This window comes from Brettanomyces bruxellensis, chromosome 9 (genome assembly GCF_011074885.1).
Source record: "Brettanomyces bruxellensis chromosome 9, complete sequence".
In the NCBI taxonomy this organism is placed as follows: Eukaryota; Fungi; Ascomycota; class Pichiomycetes; order Pichiales; family Pichiaceae; genus Brettanomyces; species Brettanomyces bruxellensis.
Window position 1 is genome coordinate 326,977 of NC_054690.1, and position 27,740 is coordinate 354,716.

General features: G+C 44.4%; 11 protein-coding genes across 11 annotated transcripts; 4 read left to right on the forward strand and 7 right to left on the reverse strand.

Annotated features, from left to right (window-relative positions):
* Positions 1–1,159: 1,159 nt before the first annotated feature.
* Positions 1,160–4,522, reverse strand: BRETT_002023 (uncharacterized protein; the record flags this gene model as incomplete). Its single annotated transcript, XM_041280561.1, has 1 exon — positions 1,160–4,522. The coding sequence occupies one exon, from the start codon at positions 4,520–4,522 to the stop codon at positions 1,160–1,162; it is 3,363 nt and encodes a 1,120-aa protein (XP_041138352.1).
* A 352-nt stretch (positions 4,523–4,874) lies between these two features.
* On the forward strand, positions 4,875–5,249 carry BRETT_002024 (uncharacterized protein; the record flags this gene model as incomplete). Its single annotated transcript, XM_041280562.1, has 1 exon — positions 4,875–5,249. The coding sequence occupies one exon, from the start codon at positions 4,875–4,877 to the stop codon at positions 5,247–5,249; it is 375 nt and encodes a 124-aa protein (XP_041138353.1).
* A 1,788-nt stretch (positions 5,250–7,037) lies between these two features.
* BRETT_002025 (uncharacterized protein) lies at positions 7,038–16,217 on the reverse strand (the record flags this gene model as incomplete). The annotated part of the gene is made up of 1 exon (XM_041280563.1): positions 7,038–16,217. The coding sequence occupies one exon, from the start codon at positions 16,215–16,217 to the stop codon at positions 7,038–7,040; it is 9,180 nt and encodes a 3,059-aa protein (XP_041138354.1).
* A 513-nt stretch (positions 16,218–16,730) lies between these two features.
* On the reverse strand, positions 16,731–17,671 carry RPL23A (60S ribosomal protein L23A; the record flags this gene model as incomplete). The annotated part of the gene is made up of 2 exons (XM_041280564.1): positions 16,731–17,102; positions 17,618–17,671. 2 exons carry the CDS (start codon positions 17,669–17,671, stop codon positions 16,731–16,733), a joined length of 426 nt encoding a protein of 141 aa, XP_041138355.1.
* Positions 17,672–18,276: 605 nt separating this feature from the next.
* On the reverse strand, positions 18,277–19,548 carry CLB4_1 (B-type cyclin; the record flags this gene model as incomplete). The annotated part of the gene is made up of 1 exon (XM_041280565.1): positions 18,277–19,548. One exon carries the CDS (start codon positions 19,546–19,548, stop codon positions 18,277–18,279), a length of 1,272 nt encoding a protein of 423 aa, XP_041138356.1.
* Positions 19,549–20,975: 1,427 nt separating this feature from the next.
* On the forward strand, positions 20,976–22,070 carry BRETT_002028 (uncharacterized protein; the record flags this gene model as incomplete). Its single annotated transcript, XM_041280566.1, has 1 exon — positions 20,976–22,070. One exon carries the CDS (start codon positions 20,976–20,978, stop codon positions 22,068–22,070), a length of 1,095 nt encoding a protein of 364 aa, XP_041138357.1.
* A 538-nt stretch (positions 22,071–22,608) lies between these two features.
* Positions 22,609–23,469, forward strand: BRETT_002029 (uncharacterized protein; the record flags this gene model as incomplete). Its single annotated transcript, XM_041280567.1, has 1 exon — positions 22,609–23,469. The coding sequence occupies one exon, from the start codon at positions 22,609–22,611 to the stop codon at positions 23,467–23,469; it is 861 nt and encodes a 286-aa protein (XP_041138358.1).
* Positions 23,470–23,899: 430 nt separating this feature from the next.
* Positions 23,900–24,798, reverse strand: PRE6 (Proteasome subunit alpha type-4; the record flags this gene model as incomplete). The annotated part of the gene is made up of 2 exons (XM_041280568.1): positions 23,900–24,665; positions 24,764–24,798. 2 exons carry the CDS (start codon positions 24,796–24,798, stop codon positions 23,900–23,902), a joined length of 801 nt encoding a protein of 266 aa, XP_041138359.1.
* Positions 24,799–25,183: 385 nt separating this feature from the next.
* On the forward strand, positions 25,184–25,657 carry BRETT_002031 (uncharacterized protein; the record flags this gene model as incomplete). Its single annotated transcript, XM_041280569.1, has 1 exon — positions 25,184–25,657. One exon carries the CDS (start codon positions 25,184–25,186, stop codon positions 25,655–25,657), a length of 474 nt encoding a protein of 157 aa, XP_041138360.1.
* Positions 25,658–25,871: 214 nt separating this feature from the next.
* Positions 25,872–26,312, reverse strand: BRETT_002032 (uncharacterized protein; the record flags this gene model as incomplete). Its single annotated transcript, XM_041280570.1, has 1 exon — positions 25,872–26,312. The coding sequence occupies one exon, from the start codon at positions 26,310–26,312 to the stop codon at positions 25,872–25,874; it is 441 nt and encodes a 146-aa protein (XP_041138361.1).
* A 473-nt stretch (positions 26,313–26,785) lies between these two features.
* On the reverse strand, positions 26,786–27,559 carry BRETT_002033 (uncharacterized protein; the record flags this gene model as incomplete). The annotated part of the gene is made up of 1 exon (XM_041280571.1): positions 26,786–27,559. One exon carries the CDS (start codon positions 27,557–27,559, stop codon positions 26,786–26,788), a length of 774 nt encoding a protein of 257 aa, XP_041138362.1.
* Positions 27,560–27,740: the final 181 nt, after the last annotated feature.

The window sequence follows — 27,740 nt, forward strand, 5'->3', positions numbered from 1 at the left end:
CTTTGTGTGGAAATTTTACCAGATCATGCAAAAAAATGCCGCAGCCTGGTGCAACTATCTAAAATATTTTTTTTGCGGGGTTGCTGCGGAATAAAGGAGGCACACGAACGGCTGAATTTGACACTTTTCGGACCCCGTTGCGAGAAAAAATCTTGGCCAAGATTTGGCTGTAAGTTGAGTCTAAATTTGACTGATAATTGACTGTGATTGGCTGGAAATGTGTTATTAATTGGCGTGAGTTGGCTGCGGGCCAGATTAAATAAAAAGGATCGAAATTAAATCATTGTCCATTATAGGACGTTTGAAAGATTTCGCTTTAAGCTACTGCACTGCCAAGAATTGACTTGAGTTTGATTACAGCTGTTTTGGTTTAATGCGCATTTGTTAGAGTTAATATTTCAAATTGGTGGTGGGTGCAAGCAATTATCATGATGTGGATCTGCCGATACCAATGGAAAACAATGGAATTTTCACCCGTGAAATGCATTGTTCTTATATTCTCGTACGAGATACTTTATATAGCGAAATATGCCAGAGCGAGGTTAATGATGTATTACTTGTATACTCGAGTGCAGACATAGAATGTAAATCCGGTATTAACACATGCGTAGTGATTGATGGCCGAAAATGCATGGGGAAAATCAATAATGCACAAAATCGGATTGGTGACATGTATCTTCAGATTCGTGTGTCGTAGTTCCACACACATCTTGGCTAATTCGCTTACTGCACTTTGCGTGTAAATTGTGTTGGTATGTAAATTGTGCTTATATGTCCGAGTACGCTGCCAGGATTACGAATAAGAAAATCTCATGCGACATGGTCTGAAATTCTTCCTTCACAGTGTGTGATTCCAGCCTACATGATTATGAGAAATAATCTATTAGTTGTACGTAGTGCAGTATGCAGCGGCAGGAACTTCTGGGAGCTGCTGGTGCAGAGCATGGCAAGCGAGAAAATGCAATGAAGGACAGGAAGAGATGAAGAGCAGAAAGAAATGAAGAGCAGGAAGAAATGAAGAGATGAAGAGCAGGAAGAAATGAAGAGATGAAAAATGAAGAGATGAAAAATGAAGAGAGATAAAATGAAGAGAGATAAAATGAAGAAAGATAAAATGAATAGAGATCAAAAATGAAGAAGCTCAGTTCGCTCAGTTCACTTAGTTGGCAGAATTGTGCTTCTGCAAGTTCGCACAGGCCTCCTTGACAGAAAGAGCACCAAGCATGAGCTTCATGTCGTTGATCAAAGCCCCAACCTCGACAAGAACGTCCAAAATGGTGTCTGAGCAAGGCTGGGAGTCCGGGGCAACGAGTTGCTGCAAAGTGGGCCACTGTTTCTGCACGTGCAAGTTTGGAGAGTCTCCTTCCTTGATGCTGTCGCCACTACTGTAGCCGACGGGGTCTAGCAAGCCGAGAGTGGCCTTGACAGGGCTGTCTGAGTCGCTATTTGAAGAGGAGTGGGGAGAAACGGCCCGAGTTGGGGATTCCAGGTGGGATTCCGGGCAAGACTCAGGCGAAAACTCGTACGTGCTGGTGTACTGGGAGGCCTTGAGGTACAAGGGCCGGACACTGGGCCAGTCAGCGGGGTGTGTGTGGTGTGGATGCAAGGTTTTCTGCTGCTGGAAGTATGAGTGGCGGTCAGTTTGTGGCTGGTGTGCAGGCAGCGACTGGGAGCACACGTGGATCCTTTTCTTGGCCAAAACCACGAAGAGCAACTCCAAAACCAAGTCGTAGAGAAGCGGGATGTCGTAGCGTTTGGCGAGAAACAAGAGCTCGGTTGCCGTGGGGAAAATGCGCCACTTTGTGCCCACCTGGCCTGTGCAGAGGTACTCCACCAAGGCCTCGACTGTTGGCTGGGAGTACGGTAAGTACAAGGCTCTCGGGAGGAGGCTGAGGTCCAGCGAGGAGTCTGTGACCACGGGGAAGCTGATGGAGTGTTCTGCAGCGGTAAAAGTGTCGAGAGCGGGAGAATCTTCGAAGGTGTAGGGGGAGGAGGGGCGGGAAGTGAGAGAGGTCCCCTTTTCTTTAATATTTTCTTTCACGTCCTCTCTTTCTTTCATATTCTCCTTCTCTTTTATATTTGCTTTCACATTTGCTTTCACATCTCCTTCTTTCACATTTGCTCTTACATCTCCTTCTCCATCTCCTTCTCCATCTCCTTCTCCATCTCCATTTTCCCCCGACAACACACTGAGCGGACTGACCGGCACAGCCCTGTCCCTGGTGGCAAATATAGGCGGCATAGGTTTCTGGGGAGGCAAAGTGGCCGCCTGGAACTTGATGGGAGGACCTCTTGCGGCGTCGTTAGAATTAGAATTATCAACTTTATCGGGGAGCGGCGACCCGGTGGAGTCGACGGCTGGCATGGATGGCTGCCGGGGAAGGTCCCTTGCCAGCACGGTGATGGGCGGGGCGACCTGGCCGAGGCCCGGTGACTCCACCGGGGCCCCCCGTGCGGCTACCGGGGAGACCTGGGGCTGGCTGAAGGGCGAGTCGGGCGAAAACCGGAGGCTTGGCACGGACTGTCGGCGGCCCTCGAGGGAGCCGGAGCCCCGCGGGGAGAAGCCCGGTGGAGAAACGCCCGGTGGAGCAAGCGAGCTCAGCAGAGAGGCCCGGCGTAGTGAGGACACCGGGGAGTGGTGGCCGACGTACGGGGTGCCGATGGATCTCCGCCGGGGGGCCGCCGGGAGGCCCGGTGCACAAAACATGTCCACCGAGGACGAGTTCCGCCGGGAGTCAGCCGGGCTGTGGCCACCCAGCGGGCTGGCAACGCTGCTGGCCACGCTACCGGGGATGCCCCGGCTGGCCACGCGGGAGCCCCAGGCAGAAGAGCTCCGGAAGGGGTGGCGGAACTGCGGGGTGCCCGGTGGACCCACCAGGGCGTCCCGGTAGCCGGCCACCGGGGGCTCCCCGGTAGACAGCCGGGCCCCGCCGTGGAGCCCCGCGTACGCACCGGGCACCCGCGACTCCACGTACGACCACGCGTACGCCTCGCACAAAAGCGAGTCAAACTTCTTCCCCCACCTCCGCCGGCACACGATCAGCGGCACCGGGATCGATGTCCCGTTTGAGCACACAAACTCGAAATCTGCAAGGCTGGATTTTCTTTGAAATGCGTTTTTTGAGAGGGCCACGGCCTCGGGCGGGAAAACGGGGCGGATGCTGCTTACGTGGAGATGTGGGGCGACTTTCCGCGCATACTCGACGAAATCCTTGATGTCCGCGTCGGTTTCGGCGATGCAGCCTCCAATCTCCGCCCTCGCACTTTCATTTTCTCCTTTCTCCGCTCCCAGCCCCAACACGCACGTCGGGGCAAGCGGAACATACAAGTACATGTCGAAAAACTGAACGCTCGGAGCGGTACACATCCCCTGCCGGTGCATCCCTGCACCAAGAAACACCATCGTATGGTGCGACTCCCACACAAACCCGCAGCACAACACATGTGTCCCGCGTTTGTGCATGCAGCGTGTGCGTATCGGCAGCCATTCATGCGTGTGCATGTTATGCACGTATGCGGCGACTTTCCGGGGGCCCGTGGCCTTCGGTTGCGGCACAAAGCCGGAAACTAGGAGATTCTCGCCGAAATTGCCGATCCGCGGGAAATCCAGCTTAGGGAACTTGGTCTCGTTGCAATTGCGGAAAACATTACCTGTTCCATACTCGCTGAAGGCATACCGGGATGCCGGATCGTACACCACGATCTCCTGTGGCATCTCCGCCACATCTCTGTACATGATCGCAGTTTTCGAGCAGCGGAGAACCGGGTGCCGGAATTCCCCGCCGTTCCACGGGGACTTTAGATTTGTCCGACTTATCCGCTCCCGCCATTCCTGCCGGTCCAAGTTCAATTCTCCGTACGTATTTACCGCAGGGCCGCGGCCGTCGCACCCGCCAATAAGCAGAAGCGTATTGTCCGACGCCCTGCGCACGAACTGCGCATCGTACCTGCCGGCAATCACTTCATTCTGTTCCCGATACAAACACCGCCATCTGCCGCCCGCCAGGCTGTAGCGCCAGAGGTCGTTTTTCACCGACGCATGCATGCGGCCGCCCCTGTCCTCGAGCGCAATGCCGCCGCACATGTACACGTAGGGACCGCTCACCGCCAGCGCAGCGTACATCCTTGCGCTGGGCTGCGCCCAGTCCCTGCGCGTGGCACCGTGCATTTTCCCGCGCCCAGACCGTGCCCGCCCACCGAAATGCCGCCACTTGTGGTCGACGAGACTCAACCCAAACAACTCCGACGACATCAGATGCCCGAGCTTAATCTCTTGATTTCCCGCTCTATGTGCCCGCTTTTGTGCCAGGCACTCCTCCGCCCTCTGCCTCACATCCTGCAACCCAAAGTCCGCCGCCAACGCCAACGGCTCCGTAATTCCTCCATACACAAATATCTGAGAGTCCGATATGCACACCGAAGCTCCGGTCCGACACTTGAGCTTTAGCCGCTCGTCTTTCTCCTCCGGATTCGGCAGCTCCAAGGGATAACATCGGCTTGCCGAAAGGTCAATTGACTCCATTGCTGTTGCTTATTTGCTGTTTGTCGTAGCTGAGGAAAAAGTGGCTCTGGCTGGTTTTGATCTGCTTCTCTGTTGGTGGGCTCTTTTTATTCAATACATTTTCTATTTTTTTTTTTTTTTTTTTTTTTTTTTGTACATTCCCGTGCACATTCCCCTGTGCCACGGCTAGTGGGTGCATCCGTACACCCAAAAGGTTTTGACGCATCCCTGCACCCGTCCTCCCGCGACCTCTCGCCGTAAATTTGTTTTCCCCAATTTCTTTCATTTATGCTTGTATGAGCTTCTGCATGCATGTTACATTTCACCCCCATCACATAGTTTGCTAACTTCCCCACTTTACTTTGCATCCATCATGCTCCCACTTTTCCTTCTCAACTCAGTCAAGGGCCAGCCAATCATGGTCGAGCTTAAGCGCGGAGAAACTCTGAATGGCACACTGACAAATTGTGACTCGTGGATGAATATCACAATGAAAGATATTGTTGTGTCAGATGCTCACGGCGAGAACTTCTACAAACTCAAATCAACATACGTCAAAGGAATACACATCAAGTACATAACGATGTCAAACGACCTCATAGATAAGTTCAGGGAGGAGCAGTTGAAAGAAAGAGAATACTACAGACACCGTAATAACGGTGGTAATAACTACCAGAGAAGAGGCAACAGGAGGAACTATAACGGGAACCAGAGGTATGGAGGGCACTCGAATCGGTCACAGGCTTGAGCAGCGCGATGCTTGCTGCCTTCTTTTTATATATCACTATGTATCATTAGTCCGGACTGTGCATGTATATAAGGTGCTTCCGCTTTTCTAAGAGCAAACTAATAAATGTGGAATGGTGTACCTTAGTGATTTCTGCGATTGCTGTAGCTTCAGGGTTTTCATGTGTCCTATTTGAATCTGATGCGGGTTATTATATAGCTACGATTATGTATGTAGTGTTTATGTTAATTGGTCTAAGTGTGATATTGGCAGCATTTCTAGCAATTATATTGCGTGTTATGTAGGTACGTTAATTAGTCTAAGTTATGTAGAGTCTTACTGTTAGGAAATTGCAACTGTGAAGTTAAATATGCGTTGGCTTGCATTTGATGTAATTATGTAGAGATAGTGGACATCTCCTGCAATTGCAGAAGTTAATTTTGGAAAGTTGAAGTTACGTGGAAAAATGGGGTGAGCCAGTAATGGAAATCGTGTATTGTTTAGCTGAACTTTACTGTTCACGTACATATTGGTATTTAATGCACTATGTAGTATTGTGTTGTGTGTTATTTGATCCTAAATGTAGAAGATGCAACCAGGTAAAGTTGCAATTTTAGGAAATTTTAATTATGTCAGGATTAATAATTACTGGCACTGAATGCTCAGTACACATTAAAGTTATTTGATGAATGAATATGAATCGTTGTTATATTATTTAGTCCATTCGAATTATGAAATGGCTGCAATTGCGTAGAAATGTTGTAATTTCGTTTGGTCAGTAAGTATCTAACTATGAAAGATATTTGCACTCAAGTCTAGATGCAAATTTGTTACCAATTACCGATGGAACTGCAAGATGCAGAAAGCTGTAGCTATGTATCCTTATATTGGAATTATAAAGTGATCAGCAATTATTTAGCACTCGGCTACAAAATAGACAAGCCAATTAAGAAAACCTTATAGACTATAGCTATGGAAAGTTCAAAAATGTGGTGATCAGCAGTATCAGCGATTGGTTGCATTATATTATATGCACCAACTGTATAAAGTTTCACAATAATGCGGGAACAAGTATTTCATTTATTTGCATATTATAGTAGGCAGTCTTTAATGCTAGGTTGCACGAGATTACTATTTGGTGATTGCAGTATATAAATTGGGCATTATTCTTAAGCAACCATGTTCAGTTGGTACAGATATACAGCTGCCAGTACATCTAGCATTCTTTTATATCATTTTACAGTATCTAGAAAGCATTTATGCTGAAAGAAATTAGGGAGTTATATTACTAGAGTACTGCAGCTTTGTGGAAAGTTGTACATAGAAAGCTACTATGTAGTTTTGTGGAAAACTGAATTATTTGGAAGTCGCAATTATGTGCGAATCGTTGTTCTGCATTATATTGCAACACTCAAGGCAATTATATAGTTGTGTTACATAAAAAACTACATGAAACTACAATTATGTAGAAGGTTGTAATTATGCTGCAATTAACACATTGAACATTGCTTTAGTGTATTGCAGCGGCATCATCCAACCAATTTTAGATAATTATAATTGTATTACAGCAATTTGATACTTTCGTTATGAAGTTACGAAGATGCTTCCATTATAATTTTATAGAAGATACAATGGTTATGAAGTCATGAAAATGCTTCTATTATAAATTAACAAAGATACAATCATTAGAAAGTCACGAAGATACTCCTGTTATAAAGTCACCAAGACACATTCGAAAGTTGCAAAGATGCTTCTATTATAAATTTTCATAAGACACATTCGAAGACACATTCGAAAGTTGCTTTACACCTAGAGGAACGGGCACCAGCCCATGTAGATGGTTGCAAGGTTGAGCGGGTCGGTTGCATCACGAATGAGGACCCGGACAGCAGCTTCATCGCCCAAGCCGTCTGCTGCGAGCTTCTTCTGGACAACACTGATGGCCAGGCTGGCCTCTGAGCCGGTATCGCGGCCAAGGAGGCGGCCGAGTGGCACGTTGTCGCCCTGTAGATGTTGTAACTGGTGAATTCGCAACGGGGAAAGTGTCCAGGAGTAGAGCGGGTCGTACTTCAAGACGTTCAAGATGCCGCAGATGTACTGGGAGTGGGTTCTAAGCACGCGGAAGACGTGTTCGCAGCTCTTGGAGAAGAGGCCCTCAGTTCCGGAGATGCCGAAACCAGCCACGATGTCCCTGGTGAGCCGGAAGGGTACATTCTCGGGGATCGGGAGGTACCGGCCCTGGTCGAAGGCCACGCCCAAGTCTATGTGCACTGGTTCGCCCGAGGCCCGGTCGATGAGGATGTTGTTGCAGTGGCGGTCGCCCAAGCCGAGAATGTGGCCCACGATGGAAGTGGCGGCGACCCCGCGGGAGTACAGCAGCCTGGCGTGGTACCAGGCGTCCGGGGCGGGGAAGTTGTCGAGGAAGAAGCGGGCAAAGGCGGGCGGGATGCCCCGTGTGAGCTCCCGGTACACGGCGAGGCGGTCACCGGGGGACCCGGCCTGGATATCACGCATGCGGGCCCGGGCCTCGTCAATGGCCACCGGGTCGCCCGCGTGCAGCCGGCGGAGCACCTCGTACAGCGGCAGCGAGTTCCGTACAAACTCTATCAGGCCGCTACCGGGCCCCAAGGAAACCACCCGGTACGTCCTCACACGCACACCACGCCGCCGGGTCTCGTTGTCCAGCCCCAGCAGCCCGTTCACCTTCTCAAACACCTGCTCCATGATCGCATCCTGCCGGAGATCGTCCGCCCCGCCTTTGATCAGCACCCGCTGCCTCTCCCCGGTGGAAAGAACCACCGTCACCAGCTTCGGCCGGCTCACCCCGGACGACGCCGTGCAAATCTTCCCCTCCACCGCGGCCACCACGGCCACACGGCCCGCCCGGTACCGCCCGGTCTTCTCCACGGCCACCCGCGACACCGGGGACGGCATGTTTAGTCTCGGGAGCTCCCGCTCCCACCACTCTCCCCCCGGTACACTCGCAAGCCGCACACTCTTGCCTGCTGCCTTCATCTGCACCCCGGCAATCTGCACCGCCGCCTCACACAGCCCGTCCACGGCCCCGAGAACGTCCCCGCCGCCCAAAGCACCCCCACCCTCGCTCCGCTCCACCCAGAACCTCCCCCGGAGCCCCCCTAGCACCTCCCACAGCCTCTCCGCGGCCCGCCCCCGCGACTCACACGCCGCGTCCCCGGCCTGCCCCCGCATACGCAACGACTTCACCTGGTAGAGGCAGTGGAACGGGTGCCGGAGACACACACGCACCAAAACCTCGCTGAGCGTGCTCTGAAACTCGCTTTTCTCGTCAAGCAGCCGAGACGACAGCTGGTTCGTCCACGAAACAAACTCATAAGCCGGAACTGCACCCACGCTCGCCCGGCTCACAGCCACATCACTGTTCTCAAGCCACAACCCACAGAACCGGTCCATCGCCGACTCAACGTCGCGACTGCCGCCTGCTGCAACTGCCTTCAAGTACAACTCGATTGCCCGCTCAACGTACTTCCTCCTGCTCTCGCACGCATCCCGGAGCTCCTCCATCTCCATCCTGCTCCGTAGCTTTAGCCTCGAGTGCTCCTTCTTCGCATTCCGCCTCGCTCTCTTCCTCTGTTCGACCCCCATCTTCTCCGCAGCCTTGCCAACCAAGTTCTCCTCAATGTACCGCTCCACCTGCTCCAGGTCCCTCTCCAGTCTCCGGCAGCTCCGTTTCAGCTTCATAATTTTTGCATCTAGCTCCCCGGACTGGAGCTCGCTGTCGCAGAACTCCCCAAACATCGAGTACGTCCTGCTCAACGTGTTTCGTGCCGTCACATCTCCCACGATCTTCTCACTTGCTCCCTCCACACTCCTCTCCACCTCAACCAATATGTCCTCCGGGGTCGCCTGCCGCGACTCGTTGCTCCACTTCGCAATGTACGCATTCAGCAACTCCCGGGTCAGCATCGGCGTCCTTACACCCCTCGCCACGCGAAATTCCTCCTTCGCCAACCGCTTCAAGATCTCCACCGGAAACCGTGTCTCTTCTCCCTGCTTCCAGAAGGCAGCCGCCATGTCAAACTTCGCAACTCTCTCAATGAACGCCCGGGCATCCTTGTCACACAAATCTCGCCGCTCTGCAAACCGGTTCAACCAAACTGCGGCATTCAGACTCTTCTGCGTCTCACCCTTGCACCGCATTAGCCTCCCGTAGCCGTGCATCTCGTTCATCACCCCTATCGCAGCCTCGTTTTCCAACCTGCCTCCTCCGTACTTCCCGACCAGCTCGTACCCCATCTTTCTTCCAAGAAGCAGGCTTTCCGACGCCTCTGCCTCCTGCCTGAGCCCCCACTGATCGGCATTGCCCAGCTTGTTCACGTAACATGCCACTTTCTGCGGCGTATCCAGCTCCATCATGTCCTTCATGCTGCACGAAACGGCAAGGGTCCGGCACCACGCCGAAAATCCCTTCGCACAGCTGCTTTGTGCCCCGTTCACAAACCTGTCATGGCTCTCGAGTGTTTCCTGAATGTTCTTCCAGCAGCACTCCACCATCTTTGATCCATTGCTATCGTGGAGGGCCTTCAACGCCCTGTATATGCTTTGGTGCTCGTTGCTCGGACGGTCCGGTGTAGGGAGGTCCCACTTGCCGAGCTTCCACGATCTCTCGTAAACTGTATCGATGCTTCCTGCCCCATTTCCACCATAGCTGCTCTCCTCACCGCCATATCCATATAGTGCCGAAGATACACCCGAGTATCCCATATTCAGCATATCCAGGGCAAGCTTCCTCGATGTTCTCGATACCGTCTCGCCCGAATCCCTGCCGGACAATGCAGTCTCGAATGTTGCATTATCAAGCATCACCGCTCCCGATTTCTTGCCGTTATGCCGAACATAATTGCCGCCACACTCCAGATCCGGACGGGCAGGAAGACCAAAGAAGAGATCATCCTCATCCAAGGATGTGTACACCTCGGTCAAGAATGTGTACTCTGCTGTTTTCCACAAATCCTTCTCTCGCTTCTTATTCTTCCCCAAATCCTCCCTCACACTGCCAAAATCTTCTTCGTAGTACTCCTCCAGCAGCATCAATGCCGTTTTCGGCCGGCCTGCCCTTTGTGCTGCCTTATAGATCTCGCAATGATGCAATAGAACGTATGTGTTCACAAACTTCGGTCTGCGTCTCTTTGCACCCATCCGAATAAGAAGCACGATCTCCAAGAAAAGATCGACCGCCTCCTTTGACATCGCAGACGTGTCGCTGCCGAAAAAAGTGTTGATCATGCTCGATATCTGCCTCCCTCTCTTTGCAGGCTCGTTTTCCACGTAGTAGACCACGAGTGGGGCAAAGCACTGCTTGGAAAAATCGGGAATATGCAAGATATACGACTCTAACGCTGCAACGATGGACGATCGACCCCCTAACTCGCTTATCAGTGCAAGAACTACCCTCTGAATCCATTTCTCAAACGGTACTCTCTTCATTAGAGACTTCAGAATAGGCAACAATCCTTCCAAGAACTCTTTGAACGGCGTAGAACTCGACATCCCCAGTTGGGTTCCAGAAAGTGAGCTTGTATAATCACTCATCGGGTAAATGTACGCTTCAATATCGTGAAACACCTCCTCATAATTGACGAAGCCTTCAACCTGTTCCGATTTCCTCTTTCGGTAGACTATCTGTCCGGCAACCTGTTCAAAGCAAATGGTACTTTTAAGATCAGCCTGAATCCTTGACTGCTCTGCCATTTTCATAAATAGTATATCTAGTCGTTTAGCCCTTGATTCGAATTCCGGATCAGAGTAATACTCAAACATCGATTTATCGAATTCATAACTTTCAAAGTGAGGAACCCGCCCAGTTTCGGAGTAATATGTGCCAATAATGTAACCCATCCCAGACTTGAATTCGGGTGTCAAATCATCACCATATTTAACCTGTATCTTGTAAAGTCTATCAACAAACTTCTGTCTCCTATCTTCCTCTGGATTGACTGTTTGCCAAATGTTTGCTGGCAGCATATGCGAAACAACCTGAAGAAGCCATCTGCAATCGCCCATGTTGTTCATGAGAATGTTTATAATGTACTTAAAGTCAAACTTGATTGTCATACCCAAATATGACCTTATTCCCTTGATGGCGGTGCTTAGAACCAAATCGTTTGCATCCACGTCAATTTCGTCAACCATTTGCAATATTGTATTTGCAAACTGGAGCAAATCAGAGCTCTTTTCATTAATTTTTAAAAGTTCGGCAACCACAGGAAGCAAAACATCACCCAACATATTTTTATTGCACTTTGCAGCACAATGTATGATTGCCAAAGCCAAATTTAATGTGTCTCTCCTTAGATCGAGAATCTTAAAAAAGGTTGCTACAGTCTGCATGGCCCTTTGACAAACAAAGGCTTGAGCACAAAGCTTTGGAAATATCCAGATAACTACCAAAGCTTTTCTTAAGAGTCCCTTTTGCTCTGAAATCAGAAGCGAATGTTCCAGCCAATAGAGAATCCTTACTAAAATGAAATGAACACTTGGAATATCCCAAAATCTTTTAGCACCTGCAAAAGAGGTGAGTTCATCCCAAAGATCAAACAACTTAGAGGGCTCAATGAGCAGCCCCATTTCTTTATATGCCTCATCACTTATCGAATTTTGAAGTTTAAATGCCGCTACGTCGAGCCTTCCTAGATGAAGGCATTCAGTAGGAAACTTCTTTTCTATAGCTTTATTCAACACTATTTCAGAGCTGCAATCACATAGCCTGATACTTTCCAAAATCACTAATAAAATTTGGGTTTTGATAGCCGATTTTGTATGTGTTTTCTTCATAAAAACCTCTATCGTGTTGAAAATATTCTTTCCACACCCGTCATTGGTCCATGCAAGTGGAATTGATAATGAAACAGAGTCTTCAACGATATTTTTTTGAGGCTTCCCAGCTATTTCAGCGATCTGCTTCACAGCACGTTTATCATCATACGAGAGAGCTATTGCAGTTAGCTCTTTGATGTTGAAAGTCACTAAAGTCTTAAAATCGGTGTATCCAAATGTTTCAAATGGAAAATCCTGTAATGGTAACTCAAAAGATCTCCAACATTTAAATATGAAAACTTTGAAATCCTGAAAGAAACTATCGATGCTCCCAAGTCCGTTTGAATCAACAACATCTTGAAGAGAGTATGCAAGATATTTCTTCGACTGCTTATATTGGGAAAATTCAAGCAAATGGCACACAGCAGATAATGTTAAGCTGTCTGATGCAGTAGACATGACAGAGAGAAAATAGTCGAAAGTTGAAGAGCTTTCTATGGATTTTTGAGGTTGCCTAAAGGAATCAATAAATCTATTATAGAGCAAAAGTCGTTCCTCAAAGGGGCATCTCTTTATTAGTGCAGACATCAACTGTCCCAAATATACTTTCCCAAAATTGTTCAACTCTGTGAAGCACGAGCAACCTTTGGCAAGTATTTTCTCAAATGTGATTGGTCCCCCGTCTTCATCCCTCATTTCTAAATCATACATACACCCTGCTATCCGAAAGCAACATGATCCAAACTCAGTAACTTCCATATCCGTATAAAGCATTCCTTTATCATGCAGAAGCGAAAAATATCGCCAAACCTCAAAGCAATCTTCTTTAAATGCTGTGTTGCTACTGGTAATCCAATCTTTTGCAAAGCGACCAAATAACCGGCACATTACCCAAATTGTAAGCTCATAAGTCTTGGTCTGATGCTGCTGGAGTAAGTCCATCAAACTAGAAAGAAGGCTTTTCATCACCGTTTCTGTTATGTTCTGTGATTGTTCCAAGTACTCAAGTTCAAGCTCTATTTGAAAATAGAACGCAAGTGATTTTAAAGCAGAAGCTTCAGTACGTATAACGTACAAGCATTTTTCGATTGCTGCCGATACATCATACCCAGCGATAATGCGCATTTTGAAAATAAACTTCACAATTTTCATTTCAAGTGAAGGACATGTCATCAAGTTTTTGTAATTGTAAACTTTGACACTTCCAATACTAACAGTTGATTCCCATTCATGATGTTGTTGAACAAACATCTCATCCATCATTTGTGTATCCTCTTCCTCCTCTTTTGAGTGTGATACGTGCTCATCTGATGCACATCCGCCTGCAAGCTTCTTTCCAATGCTAAGAGGGTCTATTGAACTGAAAAGAGTCTTCAAGTTGCTCATGTGTTTGCAAGAAAGTTGATTAATGGCATTAACAAATAAAAGTAATTTCTTTGTATCTGTTTTTTCCGCATCCAAAAGAGGTAAACTCTCTGTCATGTCATCCATAGCTTTGATCTTGTCTGAAAGATGATCAGCCCCAGCTATTAACCTACGAAAGTCGGAAGTCGACTTCACTGAGCTTAATAAGCTCCTCCGGTATCTATCTCTGATATCATTTGTTAATTTTGTCTCTGTCACTAGTGGTGTTATGTTTGAAAGGTACGCGACCGATCTGAACTCAAACTTGTGATCAATTGCTGTTTTTCGATGTAGCAAAACAAATTCTCGGAGAAGAGACTTTGTTCCATGATCAAAACAGGTAATAGACACACTACTATCTTTATTGGGCGTATTTGAAACCTCGCCGAAAATAGAGGTATGATCAAATATAAATTCCGAAATTTTGACATTCTCTCCCTCTGCCCACCTCAAAAGCACAGACACAAGTTCAATATCATCTGTACAATTTAAATTCAGTATTTGCGAGTTCTTCATTAACATCCATCTACCAAGTAGTCTACTGAAAAGTTGTCCACTTTGTAAGTTTCCGTCGGTAATTTCGTTACCAAAGCGTATGGAGGAAAATCGACAGTCCTTACAGACGAAGAATGAGTAAAACCAAAAGAGGGCAGACTCTTTACAAATCTGATATGGTCCACTCACTTCGGATAACGAAATTGCAGCCTCTAACTGCTGAAGAACCGGTTTCTGAAACGTAAACTCGAAAGTTGGGGCATTCTTGAGTTTTCTAAGAAGAGGAAATAACGCACATATAACTGAGCAGGCTGGACGACATAACTTCTGATCTTTGAACAACTCAAACGCTAGTTCGAAGTATCTATTTATGGTGTCAACAATGGACTTTTGAGCTGCAATCACGTCTATTGATCCAAAATCTGTCGTCAATCGAATCACACTATATATAGCGAGGAGAGACCAGTACTTCATGTTTTTATCCTGATTTTTTATACTTAGCATCAAGCCATGCCTTAATTTAGAGCGTAACTGTAGTATCGTCTTTATTGAATCTGCGTGGTCTCTATTTATTGATCCATTTGTGGCAAAGTAGGAAATTCCTATAGTGAGCAGTTGTGCTCCAAGAAGACCAATATGTGTGGAATTAGAGCACCAGTCGATCATTTCAGCCATGAATTCAGATGAGTTTGAAGTTTCCGACAGCATAATAAGAAATCTTAGTCTGTCCGCAAGATATGTACCTTCTATATGTCTCCTTTTATTTGTAATTTCTGATTCCGGATGATTGTCTGAGTTTAGATGCAATTTGGCCTCAAAATATACATTCAAAAGTCTGACCATGGAAATCCTCGAAAGCCACAAAAGCTGTGAATCCGAGTTGCGTAACCGAAGATAAGCAAGGTCAAAAACCAGTGCCGAGTTTCTGGAATGTTTGAATAGAATGGTGTGTATATCATCCTCGCCAAACGCAGAAGTGGACGAATGAATCAAGTCGTAAAGAAGCATTATTAGTGCCTGAATTTGCAATGCAAGTTGTTTCATCTCGCTATTTGTTGAATCAGATGAAGATGAAGAAAATTGTGGATCAAACGAAGTATCATTGGTCAGAGAGCTTCTTGGGGCAAGCACGATGTCAGAGTGATCAAATGATATATCTGAAGTGTCGTTACTGCTTGGTTTGGTCTGGTCTGTTGTATGTTTGATTTGTAATTCCGAATCGAGTCTTGAAGACTGATGGAGTGCTCCTCTTTTGTCAATGTTCCAGTTATCTCCAGGCAACTTGGGAAAATCCGGAAGGAAAAGAAAGTCGGCCGAGATATATAAAAAGATAACAGTCTGCTCGATAAGATGGGGGAAAGTGACCGACTTGAGATTAAGAAGGATTTCTGAAGCCATCCTTGCAAGCCTGACGCAAAGTTTTACGTCCAATGTGGATAAGTCTAAGAGGCATCTGTTCACGATGGATATAATTACCGTGCAAGCCCGGGATTCCCTTCTGGTTTTGTGCAATCTGTTCGAGTAGTTTACAAGAATGCTTGTGATTCGAAGATAGTAGTTGTCAACGGCAGCTGGCGTGTTACTATTTGCGAAAAGTGCCAGTGATGCTGTTGATTTTGGAGATATGAACTCTCTAAAAAGCGTTAGAAGCTCTGTAAACAAGGGTCCGTCAGTCGGGTCTGTGCTTTGAGAAAGGATAACCTCAGCGTTACCTTGCTGAAGTTGTTCTCCATCACCTGATACCAGAAAGTTTAGTGCGTCTAGAATTACAGAAATCACAGATTCGTACCTGGCCACAGATAGATGGTCTTTAAAGTCCTGAACAGCAAACAAGACGTTCAAACTATGAACACAGTTGATGATTGCATTTGATAAAACGGTATTCACAAGATCTTCATGCACGCCAAGGCAGTTTGTCAAGCATCTCAAAATCATGTCGTAGTGTTTCTGTCTAAACATCGCCATCAGTCTAGACGACTTTGCAATTGCAGAAATAACGATCATCAGCAGATGTGAAACCTTGATTATCCTTGCTTCCAACTGCGTGTTGGAAGAACTTCTCCTGTATATTGCCATTTCCCTATCTAGCATTTGTGAAAGAGCCTCGATAAGGTTCAATGAGGCATCCCGAGTCAGTGATGATCGAATTGCAGCGGAATTAAAGTTTACATCCTCCAATTGTATCAACGCATTAGTCCGATCGCGTATCCGTGAGGATCCAAGTCCATCTGGCACAAATTGGGAACGTATGTTAGTATGATGTACCCTGGAGTGAAAAATTAAAGTGGTGGACATCTAGAATTGATCTGATCAAATCCAAAGGACACCCAGTCGTAGCATACCTGAGATCTGCTGAAGTTTTCTGGCAGACATCGTGGTTCGGATTGTGGGAAAAGGGATGGTTCAGTAGGCCCAGATGTAAATCGAATCCGTATATTGGTGATCACATGCCATCCACTTGATACTGAATAAAGCCGCGAGATAGAAAAAAGAAGAATAAGCGTGTAGATCAGGAGCGGAAATAGGAAAAAGCGAGAAAAAGCGCGGGCTGCATTGCCCATCAGGGCCGGGCCCACTAATAGGCATTATACATTTACGGCTACATTTCTCGTGCACCCCTACACCACAACATCTAGTACGGATAGACTTCAGTTCCAGGTACAGATCAATTTCAGCACAAATGCACTAAAGCCCAACTAAAGCCCATCTGAAACCCAACTACAAACCCCCATCTACGCCAATTAACACTTATGGAAATTCCAAATACTATTAGATTTAAACAATCACGTTGTCTATCCCGTACATTACTCAAACCACAACACCTGAGGCTGCAGCAATTCTTGGCCACATATCAGCACACTCCTTGGCAACTGGTCCAGTAATAGCAGAACCCTTCATCTCACCCTTTGGATTGGCAATGACACCAGCGTTATCCTCGAAGTACAAGAAGGTTCCATCCTTTCTTCTCCATGGCTTAGCCTGTCTAACAACGATAGCCTGCATGACTCTCTTTCTCAATTCTGGCTTACCCTTCTTCACTGTGGCTATAACCATGTCACCTGCAGCAGCAGCTGGCAATCTGTTCAATCTAGCACCGATTCCCTTGACGGCCATCACATATAAGTTCTTTGCTCCACTATTATCAGCACAGTTCATCACAGCACCGGTTGGCAATGCAAGCTATAAAAAGATGTTAGTACGCTGAATTCTGTAACTGAATCTATTGGACCCTGATGGCTATATCTTGGAGGTTTGGTTTCATGTATGATTGCATGCTTCATGATATCATTTGGTACATTTTCTTAAGATGTAACATTCTGTTCCGTATCAATCTTCTATAATGATGGTTTGTTCACCTGTCTTACTTCACTTTATTTAGTGTGTGCCCCCAGCTTTATGACTCATCCCGTTACTTGTCTAAGCAGTTATCCTAACCCGTTGACTTCCATCACTTGTTATATTTCCATGCTTTGATATTAGAGATCACTTCCAATGTTGTTACATTATCGTTTCTTCATATACATGTTTTGTTCATCTTCTCCTAACGCTTGCTCCACTATACCGTACCACAATAATTCTGTTTTGCAACTAAATTTGGACTCAACTCCTCAAACCTCTCATAACGACTACCTGTACTTCCTTGATAAAACCATGCAATTTATTTATATTCCAGCATCATCATATTTTGTACTTACTGACATTCTGAACTTGGTACCTTGAGCACCAGACTTGGCGTTAGCGGTAGACATTTTTGGTATATATAGGTTGTTCTATTGAAGTATTCAAAGAATATGTGACCCAATCTTAAAGTGTTCACCTCTGAGCAAACCTTCTCAACTAAAGCCTCAACCTGAACTTTTTTTTACTTTTTTTTCACCCTTCCCTACTATGTAATTTTTTTTCACCCGCACATTAAAAAAAAGTTCACGCCTAGCTTGATGCGGGTACGAAAATTTTCCTGGGCAGATTGTATGATTTTTGATAACAGAGGTGTGAGGTGTGGAGTGACCTGTTTTTTTTTCCTCCCTCCTGTCTTTTTCTCGAGACCCCTACACAGCTTCGCGCGCCATACTAGGTATGTACGGATGTGCTGAGGGATGGAAACATTCTCAAAGTACTTACTCTGTCTACTTCAGTTGCATGAACAGCTCTACCAATTGTTAAAATTAGATATTAAGAAAGCCGTATAAAATGGAGCAAAGCAAATGTACATCGTCGAGCTGGCGGGGCAAAAAAGAAGATAATGAAAGAAGAGGGTTTCTGATATGGACATTTCGGTTTATGCAATTGTTTCTATTTCTGATGCTAGCCGAGAGATAAAGCACAAAGTATTAATGTAGACGTTTTATTTCATTTATTTCTCCGAATAGTACGTCTTCAAGTATTCCTGCACGTACATAGACGAGCGGCGGAACCTCCTCTGGGCGTACTTATCAAAGATTGCCTTATGGTGCTTTTTGTATGAGAGACAGCACTCCACAAAAACGGCATATAGTGGATCTAGCTGATCAGCTGTGTATCCGGTGTAATAAACATGGGCCTGAGTCCAGCCTCCGCGACCAAGCATCCTCCGTGATGTGTACTGTGCTCCAGCAGCAAGCCAGCTTGCTGGGGATGCCACAAATCTTGAATCGACAATCGTTATCTCGAGGAAATACTTGGCTAAAGTTCTAATTTCGCTGTCGTAATCATCAGCTTTAGAACCACGGCGTAAAAACGACATTGGGCCCGGGTAATTGAACTCAAACTTCAAGGCCTCCACCATAAACCGTTCTGCAACGAGGAATTCCTCGCGGTTGAACTGATTTCCCACCATGTATATCATCTGAGACACTGTAGGCACAGTAATCTCTTCATATTTCGCTGCTATAAAGAGTGCAACCGCGCCGCACAGCTGGAAACGCGAAAGAGAGATCGTCTGGCTGCTGAGAAAACGATCTATTATGTTTACAGCCAGGTATAGCGTCTCCGGCAGTAGATTAAACCGCGAATGTAGTTGCACAAGCCAATTCATGAGTGTTGAACGGTGATCCCAGACTAATTCCGTCTGTACCTCCTCCATATAGTGAGGATTTGGTGCGTACTTGATCTCAAGTTTGTGCAAATAGTTGAATATCTCATTTCCGTACTCCGCCACCATTGCTATATCGTAAGTATCCTCATCATCTGGGTCTAGCGTATCACGTGAGTATCGACTGTACGCCCGCGCTATCTCTTTGTATTCCTTTATGCGGACAATCGGGCTCATTGGCTCGTTTACGTAACACACTGATTCCTCTGCCTCATCTTCTTCTTCAGCGTTATCCATATCGTCCTCCGTTAGATCTTCTCTATTTTCCGAATCACTCAGTTCCTCGTCCTCTGTCTCTTTCCCCTTGTATATTTCTGTTGTTGCCTCCTCTGCCCTTTTATTCCGTATCTCTGTCATCCTGCTGTTTAGTGCCGACTCAGATATTTCACCCAACGCCTTCCTGTTCTTTGTATAAGCTGTCTTCCTATCATGGCCATCACCGTTGCCCTCGCCCACACTTTGACTCTTCTTCTTCAACTCCCTCTTCACATTTTCATCGTTCATACGTGAAGAAATGCCTGTAGTGCTGGCAGCGAAATTGGATGCACCGCCCATCGTGATTTCTCGATTACAGTTTTGTGTGATGGATGTTCAGATTGACTATAGTGCAAAGAATGCTTCTCACTCTCGTTCCAGTAAATGCTCTACTGTCTCTGTTGTTCTTATCAAAAGGATTGCAGTACCAATTTATGTTTCGATGAAATAATAGATAGGAAACAACGATTGAATCGTACCCTACTAATCTTGGTGGTCACTTAGATGACTGGGGTTGAAATGTTTGGGAAAGGAAGTGAGTGAAACTAGTGAGAAAATGGAAGAGTTTGGAAGTACCGTGAAAGAGAAATGAATATGGGAGTGAAAATAAGGGAAAAATAGGTATAAGAACAAAAATAAATATAATAATAATAATAATAAAATTCAAAACAAACAAGAAAGAAAAAGAGCATCCGAGTGTATCATAACCGCAGGCTTGATCAATATGGAAAATGTAAACAACAAAGAAGCACTCACTGTTTTTTTTGATGCATGCCGGATTCTGGAGTACTTTGAAAAATATGTGAAACCAAAAAAATTCAAAGAAATAAAAGCGAGAACAGTAAATAAACACCTCGCTTTTTACCACACATTGTTGTCTCCTTTTACCTAGCAGGATTGCGCTACCGCGAATCTGCCAATATTTATTTAGCGCTAAAGGGAAATAATAGTCTCAATCGGGCTGTTTGGTGAGTAGTGGTTTACATCTTTGCACCAGGCAAGGAGTGACGAACTCGCCGGCGCTTATATTGTGGTTATTTTTGAACAAATGTGCGTATCAAGCTGTTGAATGGGTTTATATAGCACCTTTCAAACTGGTCGTGATAATTGGAGGAAAACTATCACGTTTTATTAACGATTATTTACTGTTTCACCGGGAATGTAGATACGACAAGTATGTGTGCAGTGAAAATATATGACCTATTACACTTTTAAGCACCCTAGTAGCATCCCAAGGCTCTGAATTTCAATTGGAATTAATACTAGAGGCAATGTAAAGCAAGAAGATTAAATTGTTTCATACCATTCCGAAATTTTTTGTTTTTCCAAATTATACGTTTATCTCCAGAAGTAATACCAAGAATAATATGTTAAGTACAGTTTTTATTGATTTTGAAATTGAAGTAATTCATAGTTCACGAAAAGATCTAATTATGATAAATTTGATTAAATAATTGGCATTTGATAAATGAGTATGGAACTATACTTTGTAATGATCTTCCAGGGATAATTGCGTCACAGTCTAGTATACATCAATAGTCTAAAGAAGGATTTTAAAGATATGCCTGATGAAAAGTTCCGAGGAAGTAAAAAAAAAAAAAAAAAAAATTTCATCTACCCCGGCAAGCTTCAAGAGATAAGAAGATGTATATTGATCCGGTATACCATTAAGGTAACTAAGGAAATTCAAAGAATATAATCAGGGTGACAGACAGTTATAAGGAAATATGTCATTTACAAGTTTTAAAACAAAAATTGAGGAGGGGGACTTTGTCATGGCTTATCTAAGTCGAACACATATTAAACCAATCATAGTGAAAAAAGGAGAAAAGCTGAATACAAGGTTTGGAACTTTTCCACATGATTCAATGATCGGCTTACCTTATGGATCACAGCTGATGACACCTAAAGGCAGAGGATTTATATATTTACTTCATCCCACACCAGAATTATGGACGATGTCTTTACCACATAGAACACAAATCGTTTATACACCAGATTCTAGTTATATAGTCCAACGGATGAGCGTTATTCCTGGTTCTAGGGTGATAGAAGCTGGAACAGGTTCGGGATCATTCACACATGCATTTGTGAGGACGATAGCACCAACAGGTAAGCTTTTCACATACGAGTTTCACAAGGAAAGATACGAACAAGCAGTTTCAGAGTTCAAAGAGCATAAGCTGCAAGAGTATCTGATATGCACCAATAGGGACGTTTGTGCAGACGGATTCGACATAGATGGAACAAGAATAGATGCCGAGGCAGTCTTTTTGGATCTTCCGTCTCCATGGGAAGCCATTCCTCATCTCAAGAGTGTAATTACCCATGAAACAGAGGCTAGAATATGCTGCTTTTCGCCATGTGTCGAGCAAGTTCTTAAAACCGTCACTGCCTTGCAAGAAAATGGATGGACAAAAATCGAAATGACTGAGGTGTCTTCTCTACTCTGGGAATCAAGAAAGGTGATGATCAGGGAGTTGGATGATGCCATCGAGAGACTCAAGGATGTGAAAAAGAGACAACTAGAAGGTATAGAATACATGAAGCAGATGGCTGTCAAGTATGGCTCCAATAAGCAAGCCAAAGTGCACAAACCTCGGAGCAAGAATAGAGACAGGGGATTTAATCCATTTGGAAAAGGCTTTCATATCATCGAGGGAGATGAGAACTATAAATGGTTTGATGTTTCTAAGGAGCAAAAGGAGATAAAGACTCATACCTCATATTTAACATTTGCTATCCATGTTCCACAGCTAGTTGTTAATGATGAAAATATCGAAAAGCAGGAAACGGACACAGAAAAGGCCGATAAACTATAAAATATCCATCACACACTTAATAGAAGTCCATACGGAAATTTCGTTGTACAGTTATAGATGTAGATGGATGGCATAGTATCAATATTTCAGTTTGGGTGCCATTTTCAGGACTGTGCTGAAAGCGGCATGGTGAATGCACAGTAAGTCCGAGAAAAATAAAAAATAAAAAATAAAAATTAACAAAAAAAAAATAGAGATGCGGTAGATACTTAATTAGATCTTCCCCGCCTTTTGAACGTGCCTATAGGTAGTAAGTATACTTCCTACAAACAATATTAGCAAAAACCGCATTTTGGTTCGAGTGATCGAATATATATTATAATTGAGTACATATTCAGTGAGTTTCCCCATAATGATTCGTTTTGGCAGTTTTATGCCCGGCATGAAGACCTTAATGGCCTCTTCGGGTACATTTCGTGCTTTTTTGAAACCAAGCGCGATAAAGCCACCTTACTCATTTCGCCCTTGCTCAACACAAACATGCAAATCACTTGCACAAAAAAGCTTTGGTGTAGCCAGCTATTTTTCATTTCAACACATGGTACCTGGAAGAGATGGAAATTGCAAAAGAAGCATTTCTAACCTGAGGCAGTTGAATTTTCATAGAGACTTGCACACATCACATACTAGGCTGGTCTATTATGAGCGGCCACCAAGACAAAAAATAATCAGAAACCAAAACTTCTTCCAGTATATGTGGTACCAGATTCCGGATTGGGCAAAACTTTGTGGTGGAGTGGCAATTGGGGCTTATCTCTTTGTGAAAATTGCCGTTCCATTGATGATAGTGGTTCTACCACCTCTTATAATTGGTGGATGGATGTACAAAAAGGTACGCACGTACTCAGAGGCCAAAATGAGACATGAGGATTATACAATTCTACAGCAATCTTCCCTCGTATACACTCCACCAAGACGTGGAAGTTTCCTCGTTCCGCCACCTGAACAGATTAATAGCGAGATTGCCAACTTTGAGATTAACAGGATTATCGATGCATTTTGGTCAAACGAGGGGGGAATTGCCGATTACTTCAAGATAGGGCCGATCACAAACATTGCACTTGGATCCCTAGAGGCCAGTAGTTATGATATTGATGACTCTGATTCCACACCTGTGCTTTATGCGTCTCAACAACGGTCTTTGTACAATAAGGCTTTAAACAGGAAGGTTGCCAGTTGCATATTTGGCTTGCGAACTGACCAGATGCTCTTTCCAGACCAGATGGTTGATCCCACAGCAAACATTGGACCTTCCACATGCTTTATTAGGATTAAGCCGTACGATTTTGGGGGCAAGGAGTTCATAATTGACACACCATCCGAATTCTCTGATAATGGTGAATCGGGCGATAACAACGACGATATCATTGATGTTAAGGGGAAAACGAGAGACTTGTGAAAGAAAAAAGAGTCACTAACAAGCATTTAAACAAAATATTTAAACATAGCATTCAAGCAAAATATTCAAACACCTGTACATAGAAGCAGCCATACTAGATATACAAAGTAATATGAAATCATCTGGAATATAGTATATAGTGAGTAGAATATAGTATATTGCGAGTAGAATATAGTATATTGCGAGTAGAATATAGTATATTGTGTGTAGAATGTAGTATATTGTGAGTATAGGATTACAATTTATTGCTAAGTAGATTATAATATTGTTAGCTTTTAAAGTCCACTACTTCCCGCACAAGCCCTTGGAATAAACTAGTATTTACACAATAAGCTCCTAAACTTTACCCATTTATGGTAAGCTGTAAAACTTTTAAAATACTACTTCTCATATAATACGTTCAAGCCTTTAATATCTACTACTTCCACACCTAATCTCTTCTTCTATGACTCTTCTTCTTCTCCTCCTCAGCAGCCTTTTCGTCCTCAATCTGCTTCACGACATTCGAGATTTCCTCATTGGTTAATGCACGGGTCTTTCCCGGCTTCATAACGCATATCTCTATATTCTTTGCACCAGTCTGCACAACCTCCAACAATGCTTCAATTGCTAATCTAATCGTCTCATCGTCGTTCAAACCGGTCGATTCCTCATTTTCTCCTACATTTTCCTTTTTTTCCTGCATTCTCTTGTCATAGTTCTTCTCCAAAAACTCCCTCACGGTCTTGCTACTCCGTCCTATCGAGTTTGCTTTCCATGCCGAATATATTCCAGAAGGTTCTGTCAGATATAACCTTGGCGTTTTATCATTTGCATCGAATCCTGCAACCAGTGTGGCAATACCAAAAGGCCGCGTACCTCCACTCTGCGTGTATCTCTGCTGAACTCCGGCAATGTACCTTGTCATATATTCAATACTGGCTGGATCTTCTAAAGTTAGTCTGTATGACTGGGCTTCAACTCTGGCCTTATCTATCAAAATACGAGCATCCGCACTCAATCCGGCAAATGCAAGCTGGACGTGATTGTCAATTTTGTTGATTTTCGATGGCGTTGTCCTTGGATCCTGAAGCTTTAACGTTGTTCTTCTCTCACATGCTAGCACGACAATTTCCTCACCTTTAACACCAACTGCGCACGTTCCTCTTTTAACGGCCTCAAGGGCATATTCCACCTGGAACACGTGACCATCCGGACTGTAGCAGATGTTAGTACACTGTAAATTCACCTCTTGAATTTGTAACAATTAGCCAGACAAAAAGATTCTCACTTTTGCAGACTCAAGACAACTTACCTGAAAATCGATAATGCACTATCGTAACCACTCATTTCAATGTTGTATATATCCAATTGCAAGTATCTTGTAAGAATTTGTGCCGACTCACTATTCAAAATACTGCGGCCGAGGAAATGATGCTTACTCTCTGTATATGTATACATGTAAATGAATGGTTAGTGTGCTCTTTCTTATGCGACCTTTTTTTTTTTCCAAACTCGAGCATTGCCCGACTAGCTTTCCGAAGGGCAAAACAGAAGACAGCAGAGAATTGTTCCTATCAGCCCATTCGACGCGTCTGTAATTAGCTTCTTATTTTTATTTTTTTTCACCATCATCGCATGGTCCTTTTTTCACTTTTGGATCTTCTCTGTGACAACTACATTTACTGGCATGTTAATATAACTAAGTGGGCAACCCGATGAAATATAAAGAGAGATGGTTAAACAGAGTAAGAAGCAGAAGAAAACGAGGGTGCAAAAAGCGCCAGTTGGAATCCCTAAAAAGGAGCACCAGCAAAGAATCACATATATGTTCAAGGTAGGAAGTTTGATGGCTGCAAAGTTAAAACCTCAAGTGGAGAATAATCTCGGCACATTTGACGTACTTTCAAGATCATACTTAAGGAATATGGAGCTATTATCCAAAAAAGCTGTGCTAAAACTTCATCCGAATGTGAAGAGAACAATTTGCAAGGAATGCCATAGATTTCTCCTTCCAGGATTAACTTGCAAGCTTCGGCTGAAAAACTACTCCAAAGCAAAAAAGGATGAATGCGATATATTGGAAGTCTCCTGCACTTGTGGAAGTGTGAAAAGATACCCAATAGGAAGGGATGAAGGCTACAAACTGTTTTCAGAAAGAGCAGATGTATTATTTGATCCCGGTACGGGGCCGTCTGACAAACCGTGAAAATTTATGCAATAGAACAAACATATTCTTTTTTAATAGAACAACCAAACTTATCTTTGCTATTATGAATGGAAACGAATCAAAGAAGTCTATTAATACAGAAAAATGACGACCAATCCCCAAAAAAGAAAGAAAAAAGACAGTTGCTAAGCTGATGACAAGTATACAAGAATTATCATATAAAGTTAAACTTTCCCCATTCTGTTCCCAGTCCTTAATAGAGCGCGCAGGCAGCACTGAACATACCGTTATCATGTAATATTGTAGAGTCCTCTGTATTCTTGTCAAGCGAATCCTGACATCTCTTCTTCCAAGTCTTCTTTGCTGAATCGTAATCAATCCTCATTAATTCAGACAAAGACTCATCTTCCATGTCGATATCCAATTCCACCATCATCACAACATTTTCACCTCGAATCAAATAGGTGCGAGGCTTCTCAGATTCCGCATACTGCTTCTTGTCAAGTAAATATATTCGTTCCACACCATCATGAATGACCAGGTTACCAAATTGATCAAAAGTTCTCAACACACCCACTAATGTTCTTCCATCCCACAAATTCACGATCACCTTGCGGTCGACCGATCCTATTATTGCTGCAGCAGTTGTAAATGGATACGATTGGAGATACAAGTCCTCCTCGTTTGTAGACATTGTTGATTATCTGTGTCTGAAGAAGTATTGGATATGTGGATTGTCAAAGGTAAGAAAAAAATAATGTTTTTTCCAAATATTTCGTATGCTGGGTTAATGTATTATTCTTTATAGAGTTTTCCCAAGTATTTGGCGCTTTTCTAGGGATTATATATTATTTTAAATCGTTCTAGTGGAAGATTAGAGATGTACAAGTCCGAGATTGGCTGAGAGGGGACATCGAAAAAGTGTAGGAGACGAGAGGAAAAAAGAAGACTGAAAAAAAAAAAGGAGAAAATGGAACTTGGGCGAAATAATGCAAAGCGACGCGTCGATCGACCTCACAGTTAGGGCTTCTCCTGGCTGTAAAATAAGCTACGTACCACTTGGCTACACATGACTGAGACATTTTCAACATTTTATATATACACATCGAACAGAAAAGGAATAGTAAAAGAGGAAAGAAGATAATTCATGGGGTCCCCTTTTATTTCTCACAAGAATTCTTTGGCCTTCCTTCTGTACTCATTGCAATCTCTCAACCACTGTCTGTAGTCATTCAGAGAGCCGATTTTCTCACCATAGTAGTCAGGAACAGGATTGTTCATACTCTGCCTAGAGGCATCAACACGCATCTTACGCACATGCTTCAAGAACATCTTCTGCTTGATTCTGTATGAGCTCATGATACCTCTGTGGGTCAAATTGAATACAGTATCTCCAATAAGAGGAGGTCCCAACAAGTAGCCAATAACACCAACACACATTATTCCACCGATATAGACAGTGAAAGCATCCAAGCCAAAAATCGTCTCTGTTGGGTCTATCTCCTTTGATGCAACCCAGACCCAAGCAATACCCATCGCTATAAGAGTGCCAATAACAGAACTCACTATCGAAATTCTCCTCTGCTTCTTTCTTAACGTGAGAAATTCCTCCCAGCCCAGTTTCATGGCCAACTCCTTCTCCTTTGGGCTTAATCCAATTGCAGATGAGCCCAGCACTACAGTTTTCTCGCCTGCTTTTTTGACTTCGGTCTTTGATGCAGTGGAAGCAAACCTCACCGCACTTCTAAGTAGCACTGATGGGGTTCTCTGTATGTATGGCCTAATAGAGCCTGCAATACCTGAGTAATGCCTATATTTGCTTGCAATACTTGTAATTTTGAAAACACTTCTACTGACTGAATGCAAGCCATTTGATGGAATGATCACACTCAAACCAAAGCGTGCAATACCAAACCTGCAGCCTCTAAGTGATGCAAACATTCTCAGTTCCGAGTCTTATGTATCTATGATATATTCTTGATGGAAGCTTATTATGAACAGGCACACTTTCTACTTTCTCTGATACGAGCGTTCTCCCTTGCTCCTTATTATTTTTATTTTTATTTTGATTCCTGATTTTTATTTCCATCCATCTATTTTTTTTCCCCCCCTCCACTTTTTT